General features: G+C 47.1%; 2 protein-coding genes across 2 annotated transcripts; one reads left to right on the top strand and one right to left on the bottom strand.

Annotated features, from left to right (window-relative positions):
* Nucleotides 1-2,321: 2,321 nt before the first annotated feature.
* Nucleotides 2,322-10,586, top strand: pmpca (peptidase, mitochondrial processing subunit alpha; the record flags this gene model as incomplete). Its single annotated transcript, XM_084467731.1, has 13 exons — nt 2,322-2,368; nt 2,617-2,819; nt 2,919-2,998; nt 3,247-3,329; nt 4,359-4,453; nt 4,712-4,812; nt 5,668-5,931; nt 6,223-6,315; nt 6,590-6,708; nt 6,880-6,970; nt 7,895-7,957; nt 8,101-8,245; nt 8,395-10,586. 13 exons carry the CDS (start codon nt 2,322-2,324, stop codon nt 8,562-8,564), a joined length of 1,554 nt encoding a protein of 517 aa, XP_084323857.1. The 3' UTR covers nt 8,565-10,586.
* Nucleotides 10,587-10,711: 125 nt separating this feature from the next.
* On the bottom strand, nt 10,712-19,007 carry inpp5e (inositol polyphosphate-5-phosphatase E). The gene is made up of 11 exons (XM_084467898.1): nt 18,916-19,007; nt 17,785-18,608; nt 17,258-17,381; nt 15,431-15,528; nt 14,906-15,030; nt 13,840-13,959; nt 13,634-13,741; nt 13,373-13,534; nt 12,988-13,103; nt 12,239-12,375; nt 10,712-11,134 (listed from the first exon to the last, which is right to left on the bottom strand). Exons 2-11 carry the CDS (start codon nt 18,552-18,554, stop codon nt 10,981-10,983), a joined length of 1,914 nt encoding a protein of 637 aa, XP_084324024.1. The 5' UTR covers nt 18,555-18,608; nt 18,916-19,007; the 3' UTR covers nt 10,712-10,980.
* Nucleotides 19,008-19,989: the final 982 nt, after the last annotated feature.

Here is a 19,989-nt window from a genome sequence, read left to right as displayed (position 1 = left end):
GTAAAGCTTTGTTACAGTAGTTACAGTAGTAAAGTATTAAAACATGTGATGGTACAGAACATATGGAATGTTCCTCTTACAAAAGATGAAGCTCACTGTTGCACAACACGTTACACTTTGACCCTATCAACTAAACAGCAACTAAACAATAACACAACCTTAGTGGGAGCTAAGGGGATGTGTGTGTGTATGTGTGTGTGTGTGTGTGTGTGTGTGTGTGTGTGTGTGTGTGTGTGTGTGTGTGTGTGTGTGTGTGTGTGTGTGTGTGTGTGTGTGTGCGTGAGTGCGTGTGTGTGTGTGTGTGTGTGTGTGTGTGTGTATCTATGTGTGTGCGTGCACCCTGGTCCTCATAGCAGCGTGGGACTCAACCAAACAAGAGAGGATGAGAACAAGGAAGAGGAGGGGAGGAAGGTACAGATGGTGTCCGTGTTGCTCCAGCATGTGGTGGGTGTGGGGCACAGAGAGCAGCCTGAGGTCAGAGGCAGGGCTCCACTCCAGGCCTGTTCCCTTGCACAGCTCTGCTCATGGGTGTCCCGCACACAATGCAAAATACAACTTAAAGTAAACTTAGTAAAAAAATGTACTTTGTAATTTATTTAAAATATTATATAATATATAATTAATAATATATAATTTTTTTTTAGCTTTTTTGAGGGATGTCATGTTGCAGTGATGAGCAATAGGCATTTTCAGTGATTAAAGCCCTGGTCAGAGGACCCTGACAGTCAGATGTGGTTTAATGTAAAGCATCATAGGAGGTAAGATATAGACAAACAGGGATCTCACCATGTTGGGCTCAGTCGCTCCAGGCATGCTGGGAATCGCTGTCATGATCTTGCCCCAAGCCTGGTAAATGTAGTAGAGATGAGATACTACTTTATTAATCCCAAACAGGATATTCTCAGAAGCAAGCATGTCACATTTAAGAGTAATGTCTACCTTTACAACAAAAAGTTGACCAAAATTGGCATCATACAAAAAACACATTTATTTATGTATGTATTACATTTGTACGACTTGACATTATATTTTGTTTCGATTGGCTTCTTACTGTAAGATGAGTTACATTTGTGTAAATTAAATCATTAAATGAAAGTATAGAGAAGCATCTAGCTCAGGGCTATTCAACCTCCTTAACAAGTGGGCCAAAAAGGAAAACCACTGGGGGTTCATGGGTCACACAAGAGTAAACCTATGTCAATGAATCGCTACAAATAAATCGTACTTAAAGTAGTGTTAACTTAATAGATATAGTACTACTACATGGCATGAACTTGTCAGACGCATTCCCTTCTTCTTCTTCACTTTTAATCATATCATTATAACAATTTTTGTTAATAAATATTCGTCGGTTCATTCGCTTTTGAATTGGCGATTTTCACAATCAACCTTAGGTTTTTTTGGTTTGGAGAGAGACATCTTGGGCCGCTAGTTGAATAGGCCTGATCTAGCTGAACATCAGTGTACCTTCAGAGTGGTCCAGGAGGAGGTGTTGAGGTGGACTCTGAGCCTTCTCTGCCCACTCACTCCACCTCACTTTGACTGATGTTCCAAATGGTTTAAATATGACAATAGGTAGGCACATCAGTTAGAAACCGCCCTATTCTGGTGGCTGTAATCAGTATTCAGGATATATATATATCAGGATACAATGGTTGTACGCTACGAGCCAGTGGGCAGCACTCAAACAATCAATAGTTTGTAATTACCATGCATTCCCTACTAAGGTGAAAGGCACTGATAGCCGGTGGATGATGACCAGGGGCCTCATTTATAAAACTCGCGTACGTAAATTGCGTACGCCCAAACCCCAGAATCTGCGTACGCACAAAAATATTCAGCTCTATAAAACTGTGCGGCGCACACCTCTACGCACTCTTCTCGTCGTGTGTTGAAGTTTGTGCTCGTGCACGAGCGTGCACATGCGCCATGCTCCTCCCAAGATCGTCCCATAATAGTCCTTAAAAGGTCAATACTAATTAATCAATGAATATTCCTAGTATATAAGGAGCCTTTGCTGACCTATCACACGGGAAAACACGCGCGCATTACACGCACTGGCGTCTCATACCCCTCGCTAAATTCTCGAGCAATTCCAAAGTTGCCATATTTTTGCCTGTTAGAATACAGAGGCCAACAGGAGCATTATTTATTGGCCATGGGCCAATAGGATAATTAATTACTATGTCCTATACGCTGCTGGCTGCAGCGCGCTGCACCCAGGGTTGCCAGATTGGACGAGAAATCTGGCCCAATCTGGCAACACTGCTTGTGGAAGTTATATATCTGTCATCCGGGTTATTGTGTGGTCACACGTCAAGATGGCGACACACATGTCGAGGTGTAGATCTTGGAGTCCCGTTCAAAGGTAACAACTCGTCTCAGTATACAATATTGTAACGGTTAGTAGAGCGATCGACTCGCTTTGACCGTTTTGTGTGTTTGACACACACCTTATCGAGGGATTCTCATAGTGTCAGTCTAACCGAGATGGGACCAGTGTGTCCACCTGTCAAACAAGTCAAATCACAAGAGACGTTAACCTTAAGATCTGACACCATTATTTCAATTTGCTTGGTGATAGATTGACAGTAGTTATTCTGTGTATGATTCCAGGTATGGGCTCGCAGCCTACAGGAGGTACAGCGGGGGCGGCGGGTACCCCAACATCCCTCTGTCCTCCCCGCTGCCCGGGGTCCCCTCCCCGGTGTTCGCCTCCGTGGACGGCCTGGAGAAGAGTGAGACCAGGATCACCACGCTGGAGAACGGCCTGAGAGTGGCGTCTCAGAACAAGTTTGGTCAATTCTGCACTGTTGGAAGTGAGTTGCTTATTCTGCAGTCAATGCTGATGTAATGAGATGACATGATGACTCGCCAAGCTGGTATACGTTGTATGATTTTGTTTTGTGGTCTTTTAGTTTTAGTTAACTCCGGGTCAAGACACGAGACCAAGTATCCCAGTGGGATTGCGCACTTCTTAGAGAAGCTTGCCTTTTCTGTAAGTATTGCCTCTCCATTCTCTGGACCGTACTGTGAACTAAAGGAGAGGAATGATGTGTGCTCCCAGTCAGTTCTATCAGATCTGAAGATAAAATCATTATGTTAATGACGTTCTATTGAGAGCGCGCTGACCTTGACAGTTAAACAGTGTAAGGTGGCAAAAGCCCAAGCGTGCAAACACAAAGGTGGTATGAAGCGTGAGGTATTGCTCATCACGTTGTTGACAGTCTGTCCCTTCCTCTCTAGTCCACAGCTCAGTATGGGAGCAGAGATGAAATTCTTCTGACGTTAGAGAAGCATGGCGGAATATGTGACTGTCAAACATCCAGGTAACCTCGGCTTGCTGTCGCAACCAATACTGTGAATCAATAATGATTATAACTATTGTAATAATCTGTTTTCCAAATCCCATGGATTTCCAATGGGTTAATCTTCACTGTGTATATAATACAAATAAAATATTTTTTTATGAATTAATGCATCACAGTTAAAACATAAGCATACAATATGAACACCGACAACAAGGAGAATAAGAATTAAAATAGCAGAAACGTTGGGACTGCCGTCCCAGAGGTCTTCAGTCCCCCACGCAGCGCTGGTCCCAGCGGCCCCCTGTTCAAACACTGGTGTAGTCTTTACTCCTCCTCACACTCACACCTCACACTGTTCTTCATCACCTTTGTTTTTTCGCACGCACGCACAAACGATAGGATAATGTCTGTTAATCAATATTTAATTTGCCATAACTCTGCAATTTTTCACACAATCAAACCCATTCCATGCCTTCCAGTCCTTATCAGGCAAGTCCATAGATCATGTACATATAAGCGGTTTGTTATTTGAAGCTATGCTTATGAAGATGCAGATTTTTTAAGTTTTACCAAAACTTTTACTGAGCGTTTAACTAAAACCAGAAGTTATAGCACCCCTGTAGTTATTTCGGCACTAAACTTTTTCGAGACCTAAGTTAGAGCGATCCCAAAGGTCTGAGAAATTTGAAAACTCTTGGTTGAGAGATGTGCCGTCAAATAAAAATAATTATTCCCACAATTACAATTAGGTATCCACAGAACACTCTGTGAGTACCTCACAATACTGAGGTGTGTGTGTGTGTGTGTGTGTGTGTGTGTGTGTGTGTGTGTGTGTGTGTGTGTGTGTGTGTGTGTGTGTGTGTGTGTGTGTGTGTGTGTGTGTGTGTGTGTGTGTGTGTGTGTGTGTGTGTCCTGGGTCTTAATTGTTTTTAGTATAAGATCCCACACAGACTAACAGTGAATACAACCTCTGAAGTATAGAACCGAAAACAGCTGTGAATTGGAGAGTTGACCCATACTGCTGCTTCTTCTGCGTCTTCTGTGCAGAGACACCACCATGTACGCCATCTCTGCAGAAGTGAAGGGCCTGGACACGGTGGTCAGCCTGCTGTCAGACGCCGTGCTGCAGCCGCGCCTGCTGGGTCAGTCCGCCGTTGGTCTTTAAACTCAGGGTCACCCATGTCCTTAACGCATTACATCACTGGAATTGATTTGAAAAAGAATACCAGGTGGGAGTAGAAGAATGCTAACAAATATAATCTATCCTTAAAAAAAAAAATAATATTGAAGAATGTGTAGAAAGATTAAGGACACCGGTGCACTGACGAAACATAACATGCAGGGGAATGTGTTGAAGTTTGCATTGATTTAGTTTTTGTTGACTGCCTGTCTGCCCAAAGATGAGGAGATTGAGATGACTCGAATGGCCGTGCGTTTTGAGCTGGAGGATCTGAACATGAGGCCCGATCCAGAGCCGCTGCTCACAGAGATGATCCACGCTGTAAGCTCCGTCAAAGGCCACGCTCTGGCACATATAGATATCAGACTTTTAAGTTCTTCTCACTGTGACTCTTCAACTGTTCTTTAACTGTATAACAGTTAATTAAATTAAAAAAGCAAATTACAGAAAATATATATAAACAGTGCATATTAAACATTGTAAACATTACTACTAGAGTATTAGCTGCAGTGCCAGTGACCTAGTGAAGGTCTTATTTTTGCCTGGTGGTCACTCCAGCAGCCTGACCAATGGAGACCCTGCCTTGGCTGAATCTCTGAAGATAAGCTGGTGTGGGCTTGATTAGTACTTGAATGGGAGACCAACTGAGAACACTGAGTTGCTGCTGGAAGTGGTGTCTGGTGGTGGCCAGTAGGTGGCACTCTTCCCTCGGGCCAAAACATCAATCCCGCTGCCCCAGTGCAGTGACGGGGGACACTGTGCTGTGGAAGGTTCTGTCCTTCGGAGAAGATGTAAAACCGAGGTCCTGACTCACTGAGGTCATAAAAGATCCCAGGGCACTCAGCACAAAGAGTAGGGAACCCCCGGTGTCCGGGCTCAAACTGCCCAACCAGGCTCATCCAATTCGCCCCTAATCATCCCCCTGTATGATTGGCTGATTCATTAATTCCCTCACTCTATTCACTCACTCCACGCTGGTGTGTGGTGAGCGTTCTGGCGCCGATTGGCTGCCGTGCATCACCCAGTGGGTGCTACACATCGGTGGTGGTTAGTGAGGTCCCCCCTTCACTGTGAAGCGTCTTTGAGTGTCTAGAAAAGCGCTATATAAATTCAATCAATAATTAATTCTTATTCTTATCCCTGGTGACCTTTTGTGCGTGGCGTCACCACTCACAGGCAGCGTACCGCGGGAACACGGTGGGCCTGCCGCGCTTCTGTCCTGGCGACAACGTGGACAGGATTGACCAGGCGGTGCTGCACGGCTACCTGCGCTCCTACTACTGCCCCCAGCGCATGGTGCTGGCCGGCGTGGGCATCGAACACGAGCAGCTGGTGGCCTGTGCCCGCCGCTACCTGCTGAACGCCAGGCCGGTGTGGGGCGAGGCCACGCCCGCCCACGTGGACCTCTCCGTGGCCCAGTACACCGGCGGCATCGTCAAGGTGGGACAGGAATGAGATTATTTATACCCTTTATTTGTATAATAGCTTTATTTATTTTTTATTAAACAGAATATATTACAGTGACATGAATAACATGAGTAAGCAGTTCATGCTTCGCTTACTAAGGATTGGAGTGTTTTTCTTGTTGGATTTTAGTGGATAATGGGTCGCTCTTGCTCTCTCTTTCTCGTCCCATTATTTCTGCTGCTCTTTTACCAACCATCACAGTGCAGTCATTGAGTTGGTTTATACAGCTGGATGTTGCAGATAAACTGTGGTTCTGTCTGTCAGATGGAGAAGGACATGTCTGACGTCAGTCTGGGCCCCACCCCCATCCCGGAACTTGCACACATCATGATTGGTCTGGAAAGCTGCTCGTTTCTGGTGGGTCTCCTGTGATTGGCTGCTCTAGTAGCTAGAATCCTAGGTTAAGTGAACTTAAAGATCTCATATCATGCTTTTTTAGGGTTAATAATTGCCTTCGGGGGTACTCTACACATCAAAATCCCAGATATACATTTGAGTTGGATTAAAGGAGGACAATTGAACATTCAGTGATCAGGAGAAGGCTAAACTAAATGTTTTAAGATGAACTCAGGTTAAGTAGTGGTGGTTAAGAGAAGAGGTTAAGAGTGTACTGAGTGTTTGGTCTCAACAGGAGGACGACTTCATCCCATTCGCGGTGCTCAACATGATGATGGGCGGGGGCGGGTCCTTCTCCGCGGGCGGGCCGGGGAAAGGCATGTTTACCCGCCTCTACCTCAACGTCCTCAACAGGTGAACACCTCACGTCCGTTTCAATGATGTATGTTTGACTGCGGTGGGATGAGAGTGAGCAGAGTGAGCAGCGTGAGAGCGTATGGTGAGAGTGACTGGAACTGTTGTGGAGGAGAGGCTCCACATGATGATCTAGAACGTGAGTTGTGTCTTTGTTGTTCCTTTGTCGAGGCATCACTGGATGTACAACGCCACGGCCTACCACCACAGCTATGAGGACAGCGGCCTGCTCTGCATCCACGCCAGCGCCGACCCCAGACAGGTACGCACCTCAACATGGTGATGTCATGTAGACAGGTAGAGTACGCACCTCAACATGGTGATGTCAGGTAGACAGGTAGAGTACGCACCTCAACATGGTGATGTCAGGTAGACGGGTAGAGTACGGACCTCAACATGGTGAGGTCAGGTAGAGTACGGACCTCAACATGGTGATGTCAGGTAGACGGGTAGAGTACGCACCTCAACATGGTGATGTCAGGTAGACGGGTAGAGTACGCACCTCAACATGGTGATGTCAGGTAGACGGGTAGAGTACGGACCTCAACATGGTGATGTCAGGTAGACGGGTAGAGTACGGACCTCAACATGGTGATGTCAGGTAGACGGGTAGAGTACGGACCTCAACATGGTGATGTCAGGTAGACGGGTAGAGTACGGACCTCAACATGGTGATGTCAGGTAGACGGGTAGAGTACGGACCTCAACATGGTGATGTCAGGTAGACGGGTAGAGTACGGACCTCAACATGGTGATGTCAGGGGACCTCAACATGGTGATGTCAGGTAGACAGGTAGAGTACGGACCTCAACATGGTGATGTCAGGTAGACGGGTAGAGTACGGACCACAACATGGTGATGTCTCCAAGGTTCACTGTTCTTAAAGTAGATATTTCATCTCTTTATTCTTTGCCTTTTATTTTGTTTTACTTTATGCAATGTAATAGATATGAGATATGTTTGATCTTTCAACTCTCTGATATATATATATTTTTTATTTTTCTAATATTTGCACCATATTTATTTCCTGGTTTCTATCAAGTCAGTGATGGGTTCCGTCGCTCCATGTCTGTCCTCTAGATCCTGTTTCCCTGCCTCGTGTTTTTCATTGTATGTTAAAACATTTGTAAACTTGTCTAATAGTATGATTATTATTATTATTAATCACTTTCTATGTTTTGAAAAGCTTCGTGAGATGGTGGAGATCATCACCAGAGAGTTCATCCAGATGGCGGGGACACCCGGAGAGGTAACGCCACAAAATCCCAAATAACAATAGTTCAAAATAATCCTGGTACAATAGTTTTTTCCAATCATCCACAATGATCCATTTGTTTTATCTTCAGAATGTCTCCTAATGATTCTGATGTGTTCTGATGATGTGTGTGACAGATGGAGCTGGAGAGGGCTAAGACCCAGCTCAAGTCCATGCTGATGATGAACCTGGAGTCGCGGCCGGTGGTCTTTGAGGACGTCGGCCGCCAGGTCCTCTCCACGGGGAAGAGGAAGCTGCCGCACGAGCTGTGTGCGCTCATCAGTGAGTGGATCCCCTGATCCAATGTTAAGCAGCATTAACGCCCTTGTTCTAGATAAAAGAATAGCATACATTTAAGTACAAATATAAAACCTAAAAGTATTTTTGACGGACCCGGACTTCTTTATAAAACCCTGTCTTGTGGTTGCCAGGCAACGTGACCACCAGTGACATAAAGCGCGTGACCTCCAAGATGCTGCGCAGCAAGCCGGCGGTGGCGGCGCTGGGGGACCTCGCTGAGCTGCCCTCCTTTGAACACATCCAGACCGCCCTGTCCAGCAAGGACGGGCGCCTGCCCCGCACCTACCGCCTGTTCCGGTAGACCCCTGCCCTGCCCCGGACCCCCACCACCGTATATGTACATAAACTGTAAGGGGAACCGGAGAGCCACTCATGCGTGCTCTCTCCCCACGCAGAAGGGCTGTGGGGGGAGAGGACTTGTTCTGAGTCCACCCAAACCAGGAGATGTGAAGAGTATGTTTTTGTCATTATTAGTCTGTGTGTACCCAGCGGGAGTCTTTGTCATTTGGGAGGTCCTCTCTGTTACATTGGGTATTGTGTAACTGGTCACCCCAAATAACAATTGCTGTACCTAGACTTGACGAGCAGAGGACTTCTGAGAACTGAAGCCACGCATCAATTAATAGCGTTTGCGGTTTGCTTGGTTGTTTTCCCTGTAGACTTCCTGTTGTGTGGTTCAGAGGTTGGTCCTGTATTTAGATTGGTCACAGGTTCATCAGTTTCACAAATGAGCCTTTCCCTCAGTTTGAGAAGGCGGGATAAACCAAAAAACTTTAAGTTCTGCTTCTGTTCTGAAAGGAGATTAGGGTGGTTTGCTCTGACGATACTTGGATTCAGGTCCATCGCTCCCTCCAGGCAAACTGCACCATCAGTAGGCTTTCTGTACATTTGGCTCATTGTCCTGCTAAAATACCAGATAAAATGAGTCATCGATGGGTTACCATGTGTAAGAATGTTTTAACTCTTCTCAACCCCACTCACCATATATTTCCTAATGTTACACGAACATGAACACTGCACATGTATAAACAAACATACCTAGATGGATGTTACCTTGTACGTTTATCCAAGCCAATCAATATATTAATATGGCCATAAATAAAATAATTTATTTTAAAAGTCCTGATGTTTTCAACTGCAGGTTGGATGGTTGAAACTGCCTAGCTCGATCACTTTTAAAACCTTTTTATTACATCATGTTACATCACAAAGAAAAGTCATAGAAAATAAGTTGGGTCTGGACCAACCCACAGGCACTTTGAGTAGCAGAATGAATGATGACAGACACCAGCTACTGCTCCTCATGCAACAAGCCAACACTTGGCTCGTTAGTGCCATACAGTACATTATGTGGGGGAGCTGCACAATGACAGGGGTTAAGAAAGAAGGCAGCCAACTAAAGGTACAAGTCTGTTTTAACAATCCCTACGTTTCTTCTTAAGCAAACACTAGCTTCCAAGGTACAGATGTGGCATCATTCAAGGTCTGATTTGCACCATGGTTACATTCCTCTGAAACACATCCATACGATACCATCAGGGTGTGGGGAGGAGACCTCGGGAAGACCCAGGACTAGGTGGAGAGATTATATCTCAACACTGGCCTGGGAACGCCTCGGGATCCCCCCGTCAGAGCTGGTCAATGTGGACCGGGAGAGGGAAGTCTGGGGCCCCCTGCTGGAGCTGCTGCCCCCGCTCCCCGACCCTGGAGAAGCGTTTTTTGATGAGACGATACAATCTGAAATTAATTTGGTCCCTGAAATTTTTACGTGTTGCAGAATTGTTTGGATGTTTGGCAGTCCTGATTTGAAAATGGATAACGCACAATCTTTTAAGGAGGACATGACTGTTATGCCAGCAAACCATTAAACATCATAGATTAACGTATGTGTTGTAATGTAAGTATAAGTAAACCTTTGATCTATTAATCAAATGGGTAGTTTTATCCCAGCTCCCATTTGAAGCCAGGTTAGTTTTAAGCATTTGGACTGGAATGTCAAATCAATAGTCACATAAGTACAATTTTGGTATCAACGCTCCCCAATAGCATTAAATATGATAACTCAGTATATTTACCATTTAACCACAATGAAAATGCCATTATTCAAAGCACTATCGTTAGGGAAACAAGTGTAACTTTATGGGTTATAATCACCATTAGTTGATCTATAAACCTTTAATACATTATTTTTTGTGTCTTATTAAAAACATACAAAATCCTTATAAACCCAATACAAACACCAAGCCTTGAAGGGTTAATCATAAGCAAGTGGTGGTGTACATAAAGCCCAGCCTGTTGACCCCTGGACTGTCTGACCTCAAGGTCCCTGCCCTCAAAGCACAGCCAGCCTCCCCCAGGCCTCTCGCCCTCAGGCCTCTCTCCCCCAGGCCTCTCTCCCTCAGGCCTCTCTCCCCCAGGCCTCTCTCCCCCAGGCCTCTCTCCCCCAGGCCTCTCTCCCTCTGCAGACGTTGAACATAGTTGTCTCTGTATTTTCTGGGGGGGCGTTGTCTTCTTGTGGTTCTGGTTTAAACCAGACAATAAGTACAGACTGCATCCCCACAACCTCCCTGCCTCCGCCCGGCCGCCCGATGTCTTGGTGTCACATGACATGCAGACCGGGTTGAAGACCCGATTGTCTCGGTCACGTTGCTGGAGTTAACGTCTTCGTGGCGGTGAGTCAACGTCTGTGGGTGGGGGTTAAGGTGGATTCGGGGGGCTCAGGAGATGGAGCAGATGGTGCTGCTGCTGTTCTGGCTCTTCATCACCTCCCTCCTCTTCATCACCTCCCTCCTCTCCAGCTCCCGAGTGATCCTCCGCCTGATCCCCTCCAGGTACACGCCCCGGTCGAACTGCCCCGCGCCCAGGGGGATACTGAGAGCGACACACAGGACCAATCACAGCTTACTACAGACACACAGGACCAATCACAGCTTACTACAGACACACACAGGACCAATCACAGCTTACTACAGACACACATAGGACCAATCACAGCTTACTACAGACACATACAGGACCAATCACAGCTTACTACAGAGACACAAAGGACCAATCACAGCTTACTACAGACACACACAGGACCAATCACAGCTTACTACAGACACACACATGACCAATCACAGCTTACTACAGACACACAGGACCAATCACAGCTTACTACAGACACACAGGACCAATCACAGCTTACTACAGACATACACAGGACCAATCACAGCTTACTACAGAGACACACAGGACCAATCACAGCTTACTACAGACACACACAGGACCAATCACAGCTTACTACAGAGACACACAGGACCAATCACAGCTTACTACAGACACACATGACCAATCACAGCTTACTACAGACACACATGACCAATCACAGCTTACTACAGACACACAGGACCAATCACAGTTTACTGCAGAGACATCTGGCTGGACCAGTAGTGAGAGACATTAGCTGGACCAGTGGTTAGAGACATTAGCTGGACCAGTGGTTAGAGACATTAGCTGGACCAGTGGTTAGAGACATTAGCTGGACCAGTGGTTAGAGACATTAGCTGGACCAGTGGTTAGAGACATTAGCTGGACCAGTGGTTAGAAACATTAGCTGGACCACTAGTGAGAGACATTAGCTGGACCAGTAGTGAGAGACATTAGCTGGACCAGTAGTGAGAGACATTAGCTGGACCAGTGGTTAGAGACATTAGCTGGTCCAGCTAATGTCTCTCAGTGGTTGGAGGATCTAGATATTCCTCTTGTGTAAACAGGGCCAGACATCCTGGCCACTACTTCTATCCTGCCTTATCTTACATAAGTGGTCTGGCCTCCATGTTTTGTAATCTATTCATCGTTCACATTCAGTCGCTAGGACAATCATTTGTCTGAGGAAGAAGATTCTGTGTAAAACGTGTTTAAAGGGCAACTTGATCTTCATATTTATTTAGATCTAAGTTTTGGATCTTGAGGTTGTGTATTATGAGAGCTCACTTGTCCCTCCCTGGCCTCAGCTTGACTTGGAAGACCCCCACCACGGGCCGGTGGTCCGAGGTCTTCAGGGTGGAGCAGCTGCTGTACTTTACCACCTGGATGTCGTCGGCCTGCCGGCTGCGGAACAGGATGCGGTCCTGCAGAACCAGGGCGAGAACGGCCTTATCAAACAGGATTCATCATCACAATAATAACAAGTTATTTTTTTATATAGCGTTTGTCTGGATACTCAAAAGGTCCCTATTGAGAATGAAGGAATGTATGCGGGGTGCTTTCTTAGATGAGGTGGATTGCACTATCCACAGCGGGACTCTTAGTGGACGGAGGCAGAGAGAGACTGGAGGTCTTTATGTCCTTTCAGGACACACAGGATTAACTATGTGAAATGATTCACCAACGTACACTTGCTCCATGTAACGCCGTAGAACGAACTAGAATATTTTGCAACTTGCGACAATGTTTACCCAAACGGAATAGGTAAGGGTGCACTATTATCTGCCTGACAGAATAAACTGCATCATATAGGGGAATTCAGAACTGTCACATTAAATCCATTTGTGCAAAGGATCACATTTATGCCACAGCTGTTATTCATAGTAGATAACTGATAAAATATACCATGATAATTTATTTTTGTGTGGCAGTTTGTTCTTTTCGAACTGCTGTTAGTCCAGATGCATAGTACCTGTCTATATATACACAACAGCTCTGTTGGAGCATGTGTAACGGTTCTAGGGTTAGGGTGTTACCGTGTAGGACGGCGTCCTCTGCTTGGACGTGGTGTCGTAGGCGTCACAGCCGATGTCAAACTTGTACGTTGGGAGAAAGTGGATGGAGGCCTCCTGGAAGCCCTTAAAGATGGAGCCTGACGGGTCAGAACCGGGACACAATACAAACCACATGAACATAGATCTCAATGGAATGAACGCCCAAACGTTCAGTCAGAGTTTTACATGAACCTGGCATCGTCCCTCTGTAGGATGCTACCATTCCAATGCTTCTACTAAGATGACATTGATTTTTTCTGATATCCAAGTATTGGGGAAGCAAAGCATCACAATACTCACATGAATCTGGTGTGTGCGGAGAGACCTGTGTCTGGTGTGTGTGTGTGTGTGTGTGTGTGTGTCGTACCCTCCCTCATCTCCTTGGAGAGCTGGTCGTGCTGCAGCAGAGGGGTCATGTCGGGGTCATCCTGCCGGCTAATGATGGCCTCCACTGCGGGCCGGTCCTTGCTTAGCCGGAAGTTGAAATCTCCGAACCAGAACACCTCGTCAAACCTGGTGGTGACGTCGGCTGAGACCACAAGGAACACGCCGTGAGCACCGGGTATGTTGGACATTGTCTTCAAGAAGGGTGGTGGTGAGGGTAGGGGTGGTGGTGAGAGAGACTTACAGGCCACAGAGCGGTACGGGTTGGTGTCCGGCAGGCTTTTGGGTAGAGCGAGAGCTTCGATGATCTTGTTGTAATCTAAAATCCTCTCGTAAACTTTGGCATCTCCAGCTAAAAGAAAAAAATGAAATAATAACCATGAGAATCATCAGCAACAGATCCTGAATGTACTGAATCTTAAAGGAAACCAGGTGGCTTATTGTACTCACAGGTGAAGTGGGAGGTGATGAAGAGGAATGATGTGCCGAAGAAGGTGAAGCCCACCCCCACTGCCCCCTTGGTCTTGATCTGAGAGAAGATCCTGGTGGTGACTGTGGCGTGCTCCACCTCTGTGTGGACAAAACATACCAGGAGGTCATAGGTCAACAGTCTGAGGCAGTGCAAATTAATGGGTTAGGTTAAGGTAAGCCTTGGAATATAACTAGATGAGGAATTTGACATGATCCTGTCCTACTCCCAACTGGTAACTGACTTACTGTGGAGCACTGGTAACTGACTCACTGTGGAGCACTGGTAACTGACTCACTGTGGAGCACTGGTAACTGACTCACTGGTAACTGACCCACTGTGGAGCACTGGTAACTGACTCACTGGTAACTGACCCACTGTGGAGCACTGGTAACTGACTCACTGGTAACTGACCCACTGTGGAGCACTGGTAACTGACTCACTGTGGAGCACTGGTAACTGACCCACTGTGGAGCACTGGTAACTGACCCACTGTGGAGCACTGGTAACTGACCCACTGTGGAGCACTGGTAACTGACTCACTGTGGAGCACTGGTAACTGACTCACTGGTAACTGACCCACTGTGGAGCACTGGTAACTGACTCACTGTGGAGCACTGGTAACTGACCCACTGTGGAGCACTGGTAACTGACTCACTGGTAACTGACCCACTGTGGAGCACTGGTAACTGACTCACTGTGGAGCACTGGTAACTGACCCACTGTGGAGCACTGGTAACTGACCCACTGTGGAGCACTGGTAACTGACTCACTGTGGAGCACTGGTAACTGACTCACTGGTAACTGACCCACTGTGGAGCACTGGTAACTGACTCACTGTGGAGCACTGGTAACTGACCCACTGTGGAGCACTGGTAACTGACCCACTGTGGAGCACTGGTAACTGACTCACTGTGGAGCACTGGTAACTGACTCACTGTGGAGCACTGGTAACTGACTCACTGTGGAGCACTAGCACTAGTACTTAAAAACTGTGATAGCCAGAATCACCAAACATCAACCGGGCCTTGGTGTGGCACCACTGACCTGAGCAGAACCAGATGAGGTCCCTCCTGACGAAAACGGTGAGGTACAGGACCCCGTGCGCGGCGGCGTACAGCATGACGTAGTAGGGTCCCAGGGTCTCCTGGAGCCGCACCTCCCACTCTCTCCTGTTGGACCACACAACGCCAGCATCAGAGACCCAGACCCCAAAGCCCAGACCCCAGAGACCAGTCTCCTGTGGACCAACACACCCCCAGAGACCAGTCTCCTGTGGACCAACACACCCCCAGAGACCAGTCTCCTGTGGACCAACACACCCCCAGAGACCAGTCTCCTGTGGACCAACACACCCCCAGAGACCAGTCTCCTGTGGACCAACACACCCCCAGAGACCAGTCTCCTGTGGACCAACACACCCCCAGAGACCAGTCTCCTGTGGACCAACACACCCCCAGAGACCAGTCTCCTGTGGACCAACACACCCCCAGAGACCAGTCTCCTGTGGACCAGCACAACCCCATCACCAGTGACCCAGACCCTAGTCTCAGTGTGGGGTTGCTCTCCTACCGGTCGGGACAGCCTTCCTGCACGCCGATTACGTAGACGTCTTGTGCCAATTCAGAGTCTGTGGGAAGCAGCAGATCGTCCAAGTTGTTCGGAAGCCCCTGGGGAATAATAAGATCCAGACTTTACACCTGACTGGGTCTGGGCCTGGGACGGTTCTTGGGTACTAAGTCTGTCTAGCTGTTGAGCAGCACTAGATACTTTGTTGTAATTACTCCAAAACTATTGCATGCTTTGAATGTTCTCAGCCTCACTTAGGGGTGTGCGATATGACAATATTAGATTGTGAACAATTAAAATGTCTCAAATGTCTGCGCGATCTGCCTTTACAGAGAGAGAGATTTTTAGTATCGTGCTACAGTGCACATTAGGGCTGTCACTTTTTATTTGATATTCGAATATGCATTTGAATATGACGTGACATATATGTCGAAATATGTAATCGATATATAAAGTCCCATGTTGTGTGTTTTTTACAGTCTATGATGAGACTGTTTGGTTTTTACTTTTGTTTTTATTGTTTGCCATCTCATCCATTTGTGGGCACGCTAATCAAGTGAATAATATATCCTGATTCGAAAATGGATAACGCACAGAGCAGCCAGCCTGAGTGCTAAATTGCGACCCCAAGTCATCCCCGCTGACAGCAACACGCTGTATTGGTGGAGAGACACGGGCTGCCACAAATACCCACTTCTCTCGATATAGATGCGCATATACCTGTGTGTGCCAGGCATGTCTATGCACTCTGAACGTGTGTTCTCCACCACAGGTAACACCGTTAATAAAAAGAGAGCCGCACTTGATCCAGATCAAATTCATAGATTGGTGTTTCTAGCAAACAACATTAAGAAATTATAATTTCTTGCAGATAGGCTATAGGCTTTACTCCTGCTGCTGTCTCCTGTTTAAGATGTCACGTCATTGTTTGCGCTGTGCAGTTCCGATTCCGTTTTTGTTTTTCATTGCATAGCCTAATTTTGTGATATGCATAGTGCCACTTGATATTGATTAAGGCCATATCCTCAAATAAAGAGGATATGGCCTAAGTCCTGTTTATGTATCCCCTTGTCACGTAATACATTTGTGATTGAATCTCCGTTTTTTTGTGGGTTTTTTTTTTGGGGGGGGGGGGGGGGGAAGCGTAGATATTTGAATACATTGCTTGATATTCGATATCCGTTCAAACTTGATTTTTCTCAAAAGTGACAGCCCTAGCGCACATTCAATCAGTTGCAGTTCTATGGTTCATACATGCATCCAAAGTTGTTTTCTCAGCCAAATCTTTAATCACACAATTTTCTAGTCCGTTACACGCTTTCCCTATAGAGACACCAATAAACAAATAATAGCAGTAGGTAGTGCCTTGGATTTAATCCCCTCCCCCTTCTTATTTGGCAACGTAGAGGCATGGATGACAACACTTAGGAGTTGGTCCCTAAAAGTAATTTGACGTCTGTAATATAGAACTGGTTTGGATTTCCCAAAACCGACACGGCGCAGTTATTTGCAAAAATTTAAAAGATAAGGTTTGCACGTCAGATGGCAACACAACTAACCTTTTTAACCACCTCAAAAGAAAGCACCCAAAAAAGTATGCTGACAGTGAAACAGTAACTTGTACTGTTCACTAACTTCCGTAATGTTAAAAACCAACATGAAAAATAATCGTGGTAAGATCGTGGATCGTGATCCTGCCTGAAAAAAATGGTGATATGATATATTTGCCATATCGCCCACCCCTAGCCTCACTTTGAAATGACTTTGGAGACTAATGACTACATGTCTGAGGCATTAGTAGCAGGGGACAGAGCCAGGCGGCCCTGGTACCTTCTCTCCCTGCATGTTCCAGGTGGCTACGTAGATGCCCAGCCTCCGATCAGGGAAGTAGCGGTCCAGCTCCTCTGCCCCCAGCAGGGCTCCGCTCCCCAGCACGCTGCCCTCCAGAAAGCTCCTGGAGGGGCAGCACAAAACATCAGCCATACCAAACACAACCGACTGCTGAGGTGTGCTTCGGCCAAATGGGGACACATGCTGCTATGCTATGCAATGCTGAAAAATAGTGGGTTACTAGAAAGAGATAAGGGGTGCCGCTCCTGCTGTTGACGAGTCAAGATCAATCCCTTCACCAAATCCTTGATCGCTGTCAAAAATAGTGCTGAGCAAGCATCTTCCCTGAGCCGTGTTAATCCCCTGCTTCTCTCTCCCTCCTTCTCTTTTCCCTGACAGAGGTAAGAACCTCACACTCTCTGAACTCTGTTCTAATGAGACCAAATCAGTGCTGCTGAAATCACGCAGGGAAGAGAAGAAGAGAGCTAGACGGTGACCTGCCGGCCCTGCTGTCTCGTGGCTCCTACCTGTTCCTCACGTCCTGAGGCCTGATGGGGTTGAGCACGCTGAAGGTGGACCTCATGGAGTTCACCGAGGAGTTGTCTGACACCATGTTGTCCAGGAGCCGGCTGTCGCTCAGGTTCCGGTGCAGCCTCGGCCCCTCCGCGCGGTCCCGGTCCACCTTGTTAGACGTCCGTAGGGCGGCGGCGGCGAAGCTCTTCTCCAGCGCCGGCAGCGGCCCGGCGGGCTGCAGTGGGGACAGCCGCAGCTTGGAGGAGCGAACGGGGGGCTCCGACAGGTGGTTGTGCTTCTCCTCGTACTCAGAGAGACTGTGGCCCCGGCCCCGGAAGACCGGGGACCCCGTGGGCAGACTGGCCAGGGGCCCCGCCCCGTTGGAGGCGTGTCTGCTCCTGAAGGAGGCCGCGTCGCCCAGAACAAAGTCTCTGGGGCCAGGGACCCGCAGGTCCTCCTTGAGGGAGTCGGTGGAGGAGCCGGTCTCGGTGGGGTCGCTCAGACTCTCCTGGCTGTTCCGCAGCCTCCTGGCTCTCAGGCTGTCGTCCGCCGAGCAGTGCTTGCCGATCTTTGACAACTTGGGCAGTGGCCGTGGCTGGTAGGGGTTGACGGCTCCCTGGACGTCTCGAGAAGCACGAGGGGGTCTGGAGGTGTGGCTCACGTCCACCAGGGAGGCTTTGGACGACCTGCTGTCGTTGGCTGCTGGTTCAGCCTTACCGGGGGCTCCACCGAGCCGAGGAGCCACGGGGGGGTGGGAGCGGATCTCCTCCCAAGTCTCAGTCATCCTCACGTCATTTCCATGGATTATAATTCCCTTGGTTCATATCCTAGAAAAATCCTAAACACAAACCGGTTACAATTGAAACAGGCCATCCCACTTCTACCACATCACTATTAGCAACACAACATAACGTCATTGTAAATCACAAGCACGCAATGTCCCGTTAACACTTCACATACCCTATTGCAACAATAATTATCTTCCTTTGACCCGTTTAGTTAAATTAACATTACATTATTGTTATTACATTAGCAATATTTTTCATGCTAGGCTAGCTCTCAAAGCTAATATTATCAATCGATCAAAGTTGGGAGACACCGTGGAAAGCAAGGGGATACCAATGGCAAAAGTCCATCTAGATTACCTTAGTGTTTACGGCCCATTAAACCAGTATCCTACATCTTTGGACGTCTATTCGTGTTAGCAATCAGATTAGCAATGTGTTAGCCTGACGTCAGCTTCCTTAGCAACGTTTGACAACAAAGATGTTGTTACCAAGAGAGGCTCGCCGGTGAGGAGAGCATGCGTCACAGCGCCCTCTGGTGCTTATTGGGCATATCATTTTACAGCCTGAATGTAGCTACTCCTGTATACTAGTATATATTTGTACTTGTATATTCTTTAAATAAAATGCAACTACTTTAGCCAATACTTGAATGAGAATGAATGTACTTTATACACACTCCACAAAATAATCTCAGTTGTTCACAATACCTGGTAGCCTGACCCTGATCAGAATCAGAATCAGAATCAGAATCTTATTTATTGCCAAGTATGTTTACACATGCAAGGAATTATTTTTGGTGTGGTGGTGCAAAAAGAAACAACAAACAAACAAACCTAGTGCAAAAAGAGAAGACAGTGCAAATAACAAATAAACATAGTGCAAAAAAAAGAGAAGACAGAATGAGGTAATAACAGAATGAGGTAGTATGTTGTAGGGACTTAAGTGTGTTGGAGGGGGTGAATGAGAGTCAGTGTCAGTTGGGAGCCGGAGATTTGTTTAACAGTCCAACTGCGGATGGAAAGAAGCTGTTCTTGTGGCGGGAGGTTTTAGTTCTGATGGAGCACAGCCTCCTGCCAGATGGAAGTGGCTCAAAAAGTTTGTGTCCGGGATGAGATGGGTCAGCCACAATCTTCCCAGCACGCCTCAGGGACCTGGAGTCGTACAGGTTCTGGAGGGATGGGAGGTTGCAACCGATGACCTTCTCGGCAGTACGAATGATACGCTGCAGACCACTCCTGTCCTTGACAGTGGCGGCATCGTACCAGATGGTGATGGAGGAGGTGAGGATTGACTCGATGATGGCTGTGTAGAAGTGCACTATCATCGTCTTTGGCAGGTGGAATTTCTTCAGCTGCCCAAGGAAGTACATCCTCTGGTGGGCTTTTTTGATCAGGGATCTGATGTTCAGATCCCATTTAAGGTCTTGGGTGA

Source organism: Micromesistius poutassou (genome assembly GCF_964030765.1).
Source record: "Micromesistius poutassou genome assembly, chromosome: 5".
Classification (NCBI taxonomy): Eukaryota; Metazoa; Chordata; class Actinopteri; order Gadiformes; family Gadidae; genus Micromesistius; species Micromesistius poutassou.
The sequence above is the reverse complement of the archived record's forward strand: the minus strand, read 5'-3'. Positions and strand labels throughout refer to the sequence as shown.

Excerpts from the sequence above, each read along its gene's own strand:
- inpp5e (XM_084467898.1), bottom strand. The coding sequence starts at position 18,554 with ATGACTGAGACTTGGGAGGAGATCCGCTCCCACCCCCCCGTGGCTCCT. Across the intron at positions 15,031-15,430 it reads CAGGAAGGCTGTCCCGACCG|GAGAGAGTGGGAGGTGCGGC; the intron begins GTAGGAGAGCAA and ends GTGGTCCAACAG. Across the intron at positions 13,742-13,839 it reads CATCACCTCCCACTTCACCT|CTGGAGATGCCAAAGTTTAC; the intron begins GTGAGTACAATA and ends TTTTTCTTTTAG.